The sequence below is a fragment of the Micromesistius poutassou genome (genome assembly GCF_964030765.1).
Source record: "Micromesistius poutassou genome assembly, chromosome: 7".
Taxonomy (NCBI): domain Eukaryota; kingdom Metazoa; phylum Chordata; class Actinopteri; order Gadiformes; family Gadidae; genus Micromesistius; species Micromesistius poutassou.
This window is the reverse complement of record NC_140277.1, coordinates 20654332-20663238: the sequence shown is the minus strand read 5'-3', so window position 1 is coordinate 20663238 and position 8907 is coordinate 20654332. Positions and strand designations below refer to the sequence as shown.

Sequence of the window (8907 nt, the reverse complement as noted above, 5' to 3'; positions counted from 1 at the left end):
GCTGTGAGGCTCTCATGGAGGCTGTGAGGCTGGCCTCATGGAGGCTGTGAGGCTGGCCTCATGGAGGCTGTGAGGCTCTCATGGAGGCTGTGAGGCTGGCCCCTCATGGAGGCTGTGAGGCTCTCATGGAGGCTGTGAGGCTCTCATGGAGGCTGTGAGGCTCTCATGGAGGCCGTGAGGCTCCTGTACCTGCAGCGCCGCGTGCTGGAAGCTGGCCTCGTAGTCGGAGGCGTTGAGCAGCCAGACGGGGGAGACGATCTCCAGGGAGCGCGTGGCGCGGTCCAGCAGGTCGTGGAGCCCCGCGGCGAGGGGCAGGTGGGCGGGGCCGCTGGGCGGGAGGGACACGTCCTCCGGGATGTTCTCCACCACCACCACCCTGTTCACACAAAGGTCAAAGGTCAACCAAATACAGGACTAGATGGATGCGGTGACAGTGATAAACGAGAGCCTTTGCTAATGGAAAGGTGGGACAGGGCTATGTCTGAACCGCCCCGGGCCCCTGTCCCGGCAGCAGGGCCCCGGGGAGGCCCCTACCAGGAGCTGGGCAGCAGCGGGGCCCAGGTGAGGTCAGATGACACCGGTCCTGTGAGGACCTCTGAGGCCCCGGTGGGAAACAGCTGTGAGCTTCATGAGGGACAGGAGGTTAGCGACTGTTTCATCTCCTCCTGTCATCGTTTGTTTCTGCCTAATGAACTGAAAGGAAGGCATACTTTAAATAGTAAAGAAATACAATTTAAAAAGTAGCAATAGTGATACATAATATATTGTTGATGAAAAATGTAGCAAAGGTGTGTGTGCGTGCGTGTGAGTTTGGGGGCTCATCACTCTCATAGTGTCAGTGTGTTTGGGGGCTCATCACTCTCATAGTGTCAGTGAGTTTGGGGGCTCATCACTCTCATAGTGTCAGTGAGTTTGGGGGCTCATCACTCTCATAGTGTCAGTGAGTTTGGGGGCTCATCACTCTCATAGTGTCAGTGAGTTTGGGGGCTCATCACTCTCATAGTGTCAGTGAGTTTGGGGGCTCATCACTCTCATAGTGTCAGTGAGTTTGGGGGCTCATCCTCAAAGGATCTCCAGAGACCTACAGCTCAGCTGCTCCTTTAAACACAGGAAGTGAGAGAGAGCAGGACGACTGATAGTTGAATGGGGTATGATGTCAGCATGCAGCCACTTAACACCAGGGGTCACATGATGGTTTAAACAAGACAGAACTCCTAACCACTCCTTATTAACACCAGGGGTCACATGATGGTTTAAACAAGACAGAACTCCTAACCACTCCTTATTAACACCAGGGGTCACATGATGGTTTAAACAAGACAGAACTCCTAACCACTCCTTATTAACACCAGGGGTCACATGATGGTTTAAACAAGGCAGAACTCGTTCCAATGGAAAGTTACAGTCCAAGGCAAGAAGGATTCATAATAACCTAATTAAATTTAAAAACTGAAAACCCCAAATGGGTATTCCTCTTGAAGATAAGGAGTGGCTGGAATGCTAATGGTTCTCCATCTCACTACTCGTTGTTCTGATCTTTGATGGAATGTGTGTGAGGCCACATGGTGGACTTGAGAACACAGGAGAACCATTGACCCCACTGTCACTTCACCAGTGTATTAGTTATAGTTCACTGCGTCACTTCACCAGTGTATTAGTTATAGTTCACTGCGTCACTTCACCAGTGTATTAGTTATAGTTCACTGCGTCACTTCACCAGTGTATTAGTTATAGTTCACTGCGTCACTTCACCAGTGTATTAGTTATAGTTCACTGCGTCACTTCACCAGTGTATTAGTTATAGTTCACTGCGTCACTTCACCAGTGTATTAGTTATAGTTCACTGCGTCACTTCACCAGTGTATTAGTTATAGTTCACTGCGTCACTTCACCAGTGTATTAGTTATAGTTCACTGCGTCACTTCACCAGTGTATTAGTTATAGTTCACTGCGTCACTTCACCAGTGTATTAGTTATAGTTCACTGCGTCACTTCACCAGTGTATTAGTTATAGTTCACTGCGTCACTTCACCAGTGTATTAGTTATAGTTCACTGCGTCACTTCACCAGTGTATTAGTTATAGTTCACTGCGTCACTTCACCAGTGTATTAGTTATAGTTCACTGCGTCACTTCACCAGTGTATTAGTTATAGTTCACTGTGTCACTTCACCAGTGTATTAGTTATAGTTCACCACAATCCTTTTATGCCCTTCATTTCGTTTGGTTTATTCATTTATTGTTTTTCCTTTGGACACTTTTGTAGGGATGAATATTAGTTTTGTTCTGGCCCGTTGGTTGTGTGACCCTGTGGCGAGGTCATCCTTCAGTCTGATTGGCCCTGCTGGGGAGAGGAGTGCATGTGACACGTCTTGTTAATGTGCTTAAATTGTGTTTCGCACAGATTAAAGACCACAGATTAAAGACCACAGATTAAAGACCACAGATTAAAGACCACAGATTAAAGACCATAGATTAAAGACCACAGATTAAAGACCACAGATTAAAGACCACTCTGCAGTTGTCTCCCCACTCATCATTTGCCAGAATTAGCCGAGTGGAGAGTGGGCCGGCTCCATCAACTCTGATTCTCACTGAAACTAACTCTTCATGAACCTGAGAGGGATAGAAAACTGTTGTGTTTTGCTTACACTGAATGTATAGTATAGTATATATACAATTATAATATATATAATAATATACAATGTATAGTATATAAGTATACAATGAATAAATCAACCACTTTCCGTCCTGTGGGAAAACAAAGACAGCTGAATGCTGACGGAGGCTGTGAGCAGAGGGCCGCCCTGGGGGCCCTGGGGGCCCTAACTACCGCAGAGAGGCCCTCTGACCTCTCACATGTGCTGAGGTGTTTTCTCCCACACTGCACTCCCCCCAGGAGCCCAGTCTGGGGTTCTCCCCCTCCCCTCTCCTCATGGTGTTGTGTTGTGTCCATGGCTGCTATAGCGCTACTCTGTGTTGTGGTTTGACCTCTTATCTGTTGGAACACTGAGACAATTCCTACTATGTTAGCATAGTTGGCAATAAATGATTCTGATTCTGATTCTGATCTGGAGGGGGTCTTTGGAGGAAGGTTCCAGGGCTCCCCAGCGAGAGCCACTGGGTGTGGACTCACCTGCAGGTCCAGAGCCACTGGGTGTGACTCACCTGCAGGTCCTGAGCCACTGGGTGTGGACTCACCTGCAGGTCCAGAGCCAGAGCCACTGGGTGTGGACTCACCTGCAGGTCCAGAGCCAGAGCCACTGGGTGTGGACTCACCTGCAGGTCCTGAGCCACTGGGTGTGGACTCACCTGCAGGTCCAGAGCCAGAGCCACTGGGTGTGGACTCACCTGCAGGTCCAGAGCCACTGGGTGTGGACTCACCTGCAGGTCCTGCTGCAGTTCTCCTCCGTGATGCCGTCCTCGTCTTCACCCCAGATGTCCACGGCTGAGAAGATGAGTGCCACCAGGACGGCGAAGCAGCAGACCAAAGCAAAGATCATGATGCATTTCTGCTGAGACTGCAGGGAGAAAACAATACAGAAGTAGCACTCAATGTCGGGGGCAGCAGCTCAAGCACCCCCCGTCAGAGCTGGTCAATGTGGCCCGGGAAAGGGAAGTCTGGGGCCCCCTGCTTGAGCTGCTGCCCCCGCGACCCCACCCCGGATAAGCGGACGACGATGAGGATGAGGATGAGGCACTCAATGTCCTTTTATTCATTTATGTTGTTGTCTGTTTGTCTGTTTGTTGTACAGCTGTTCATCAGGACAGATACAGCTGTTCATCAGGACAGATACAGCTGTTCATCAGGACAGATACAGCTGTTCATCAGGACAGATACAGCTGTTCATCAGGACATCTGTTTAATAATAATAATAATAATAATAATAATTCATTTTATTTTTGCCACCTTTCAAGTCACCCAAGGTCACCTTACATAGAGTAAAAAGCATAAAATAACAACAATAGAAGCATAAAATAACAGCATCAAGCATTATTAAAACCAAACATCGACCTAAAAAAGATGTGAGTTGTGAGTATGCCAGTTTGAACAGGTGGGCTTTGAGTGGATCTGACTGTCTTCTGTGTGGGGGGGGGAGGTCCAGTCTGGCTGAGTCAGAGGTTGAGCGGAGGGAGCGGGAGGGGCTGGATTCTTGGAGGAGGTCACAGAGGTAGGTGGGGGCTAGATGGTGGAGAGCTTTGTATCTGAGGAGGTTTTTGTAGTGTATGCGGTATTGTACCGGGAGCCAGTGGAGTTGAGAATAGGGGTGATATGTTGAGACGATGATGATGATCCGGGCGGCCGAGTTCTGAATAATTTGCAGGATGAGTTTGCAGGGAGTCCGGTGAGGAGGGCATTGCAGTAGTCGATGCGGGAAGTGACAAATGAGTGAACCAGGATTTCGGTGATGTTTTGAATGTGAGGTGCAAATGAGAGGGTGTTGTCCAGAATGACGCCGAGGCTCTTGACTTGGGAGAAGGGTACAGGGAATCCGTCGACGATGATGGGTGGAGCTGGGGTGTGTTGTGATTTGGTGAGGGTGGATTTGGAGCCGATGAGCAGGGCCTCGGTTTTATTGCCGTTCAGTTTTAAGAAGTTCCTGCTCGTCCACCTCCGGATGTTGTCAAGGCAGGTGATGAGGGAGGTGGGAGGGATGGCGGCGGTGGGTTTGGAGGAGATGTAGACCTGTGTGTCATCAGCGTAGCAGTGAAAATGGACCCCATGGTGACGGAGGATTGTGCCCAGGGGGAGGAGGTAAATGGTGAAGAGAAGTGGACCCCGGAGGGACACCCAGTGAAACACCCAAACACTGAGACTTGTGGTCCCTTATTTTCACGAATTGTTGCCGGTCAGTGAGGTACGATGTAAACCAGCATAGTGCAGCACCAGTGATCCCAATGCCAGCCAGGCGGTCCAGGAGCAGAGGGTGGGCGATAGTGTCGAATGCTGCGCTGAGGTAGAGGAGTCCGGAGTCAGCTGCACGGAGGTCGTTAGTGATTTTGACCAGGGCTGTTTCAGTGCTATGTTTTGGCCCTTCACCCTTTGAAGTGTTTTGGAGATGAAGGGGAGGTTGGAGATGGGCCGGTAAAGGTTGAGGTCAGTTGGGTCAGCACATGGTTTTTTCAGGATGGGTGTGATAGCAGCCAGTGGTGAGGGAGGAGTTAATTATGTTGGTGATCATGGGAGAAATGGATGGCAGACAGGCTTTGACGGGCGGTGGGAAGGGTGATCAAGCTGACAGCTCTTGCTGGGTGCGTTCCCATAGGTCGGTGTTGCTACGGTTTGGCCAGAAGATCCTGAGGATGCGTCTCAGGCCGTGGTTGATGAAAGGCTGCAGGTTATTGGTGATGTTACTGGAGGTCCTCCAGGTCTCTGATCCATACAGCAGTACAGGTTTATGTTGGAGTTGAAGATTTTTAGCTTGGTATTAAGTGAGATGTTTTTGGTTTTCCAGATCTTATTTAATATGTTGAATGTTCAAGGTTCAAGGTCCAAGGAGTTTAATTGTCATTGTAATACACAACGAAATACAGTTTGGCAGTCTCTAGCAGCAGTTAGTGTTTAAATGTCTAAATGACACAAAACATAAAAGGACACAATAAGACAGTGACACAAAGACAAAGACCAAATGATATAAATGGTTAAAAAATATGATATCTAGATTAAAAATGATCCCTGTACATATTGTGCCGATCAAGTCCAATGTGTTATATGTGTGTGGAGGGGCAGGGCGGACGGGGTTGTGGGTGTTGAAAGCTCCTGACGGAGAGTTGTCCTTAGTGCTTTGCTTCCCTGATGGTAGGGGGACAAACAAGGTGTGTCCAGGGTGGGTGTTATCTGTGCTTATTGACCTTGCCTTCCTCCTCAGGCGGTCACCACACACAGAGTCAAGGTCTGGGAGCTCAGCTCCTATGATCTTTTTTGCTGACCTAACCACCCTGGCCAAGTCCCTCCTGCTCTCCGCTGTGCAGCCTGCATACCGCACACTGCAGCCCTGGCAGAGGATGCTCTCAGTTGTGCTCCTATAAAAGATAATGAGCAGGTGTGTGGATAAACCAGTCTGTTTGAGCTTCTGTGGAAAGAAGAGCTTCTTTTGGGCCCTCTTTACAAGATTGGAGATGAATGAAGCCGCAGTCAGTCAATTGTAGAAAATACACCACAGTTTACTTCTGTTGGTGGTAGACAGCCTACAGCCTGCCCTGTGCCATAACCAATCAGAGGCCAAAAAGGCGTTACTTGCCCCTACCATCCTACGAAAAAAAGATTTTGCGTCCCAGCAAGTTTGAGCTACACACGCCGTCCGTTGATTGGTCGACAGAATCACTTCTGTGTGACAGGGGGATAATATCAAACAAACACAGTACCCGCAAGGTATTTATGGACAACGGCGAAAGCTTTGTTTATTGAAGAACATGTTGCGCAAAAGTTTGCCGTCCTTCTTGGACGTCCTCCATTGTTGCTCTTTGTTCATTGTGTCGCGTTCTTCTTTTTCCTTGGATTCATTAGCAGGCTACACTGTGTCGGCTGCTATGAGGTCACGATGCTGTGACATATTTCAGCCATAATATCCTCCCATAGCCACAGGGAGCAGCACCGAGCACATTTAATATTTAAGAGGTAATATTCTCACATAGCCACAGGGAGCAGCACCGAGCACATATAATAGTTAAGAGGTAATATTCTCACATAGCCACAGGAAGCAGCACCGAGGACATTTAATAGTTAAGAGGTAATATTCTCACATAGCCACAGGGAGCAGCACCGAGCACATACGGTAGGGCTGCAACGTCAGGGGGCGGGCTTTTAAAGCCACAGAGCACGCCCACCCCTACCTGCCTATTTAACTCAGACCCCGCTATCAGGGAAGCAGAATCTCTTGGGCGGCGTATCGTAGATATAAAGCTTAGAGACGCTCTGCGCGTGTTATATACCATTCCTCTCCTTTTGTTTCATAGACGATAGACAATAGACCAAAACCTTAACCAAATAAAGCGAGTTAAAAGCGATCCTGTCTCGGCGGCCTTTCCTGGATTCAAAATAACATAACATGTTTATGTAGCTGCCGTGGCTATCGCCATCCAGCTTAAACCCCGCCCACCATAAGGGTACTGTCTTAAGCCCCGCCCACCATAAGGGTACTGTCTTAAGCCCCGCCCACCATAAGGGTACTGTCTTAAACCCCGCCCACCATAAGGGTACTGTCGGTGGTGGAAACGCGAGCCATAACCGAGCTGGGCTATACCGTACCCTCACTACTGGGCTGAGGGGTGCTGGTCTGAAGCGTACCCTCACTACTGGGCTGAGGGGTGCTGGTCTGAAGTGGACCCTCACTACTGGGCTGAGGGGTGCTGGTCTGAAGCGTACCCTCACTACTGGGCTGAGGGGTGCTGGTCTGAAGCGTACCCTCACTACTGGGCTGAGGGGTGCTGGTCTGAAGCGTACCCTCACTACTGGGCTGAGGGGTGCTGGTCTGAAGCGTACCCTCACTACTGGGCTGAGGGGTGCTGGTCTGAAGCGTACCCTCACTACTGGGCTGAGGGGTGCTGGTCTGAAGCGTACCCTCACTACTGGGCTGAGGGGTGCTGGTCTGAAGCGTACCCTCACTACTGGGCTGAGGGGTGCTGGTCTGAAGCGTACCCTCACTACTGGGCTGAGGGGTGCTGGTCTGAAGCGTACCCTCACTACTGGGCTGAGGGGTGCTGGTCTGAAGCGGACCCTCACTACTGGGCTGAGACGTGCTGGTCTGAAGCGTACCCTCACTACTGGGCTGAGGGGTGCTGGTCTGAAGCGTACCCTCACTACTGGGCTGAGGCGTGCTGGTCTGAAGCGTACCCTCACTACTGGGCTGAGGGGTGCTGGTCTGAAGCGTACCCTCACTACTGGGCTGAGGGGTGCTGGTCTGAAGCGTACCCTCACTACTGGGCTGAGGGGTGCTGGTCTGAAGCGTACAAATAAAAGAAAAATGCAAAAAGACGCCGATATTGTTGGGGATACAGAAAGGAACAACAACGTCCAAAGAGTTGAACGCTAGGTGAAGACCTGTGAGAAGACGTCAATAAGTAGGACTCTGTGTCAGAAGCGTGTGATGGGAGAACAATCTATATATGACTATATGACTGTTTGTGGGGGTTTACCCTAACTACTTGTCTTGCTGTTATACTGATATTGATTTGATCTTAAAAAAAAGAATAAACAGTTCTGGCATGTTGGCAAAGACAGGTGTTATCTGAACCTTATTCTCTGTTGGGTTCCATCGTGACTATTAGTTTGTGTACTGCTACACTTTGTGTGTTCTCTGCTTTCAATCTTCATTTTGGAGTAAAGAAGTGCATGCAGGGTTTAAAGGGGAAGATTTTTTTTCTCATCTCCAACCTTTACTTCCGCGTGGATTAGCTTTACCGGCCTATCCACCATTCAGTCGGTACATTTTTTTTCTCTGTTCTCTTTTAAAGATCGGATGAGCTGGGCCCATACATATCTTCGCCTTGGGCCCCCAATTGGGGGCCCCTGGATACGTGCCTGCCTTGCAGTATCCACATTTTTCTTCGTTAGGTGGTCATTTAGGAACACATTTGTCCCCCGCAGCTTCCTGGCCTGGCTCAGTAGTAGCTTTGGCTTTTCTGTTAACAAAGTGTATTATGATGATCGGTTTGGTTACTTAGTCTTTAAGTAGTGGTGGATCTATGACACCAGACAAGACATCCACTTCTTAACAATACAGCCACACAACCAGCTGCCCCTCCAACCCTGGAGCCACACAATACTCCATGACTCCAGACCTCCAGTGTGTATGAACCAGTGTGTATAAACCAGTGTGTATGAACCAGTGTGTATGAACCAGTGTGTATGAACCACACCATACTCCATGACTCCAGACCTCCAGTGTGTATGAACCACGCCATACTC

At 49.4% G+C, this 8907-nt stretch overlaps 1 protein-coding gene across 1 annotated transcript in view; it reads right to left on the bottom strand.

The window, feature by feature from the left end:
• The window catches only part of LOC311350640 (inactive phospholipase D5-like), a gene marked incomplete at both ends in the record, with an annotated part of 92742 nt that overhangs the window by 24222 nt on the left and 59613 nt on the right, over positions 1-8907 (bottom strand). Inside the window, 2 exons of the mRNA XM_084470703.1 lie at positions 190-376; positions 3384-3520. Of these exons, the coding sequence (XP_084326829.1) occupies positions 190-376; positions 3384-3520 (324 nt within the window). The remainder of the gene's footprint in view (positions 1-189; positions 377-3383; positions 3521-8907) is intronic.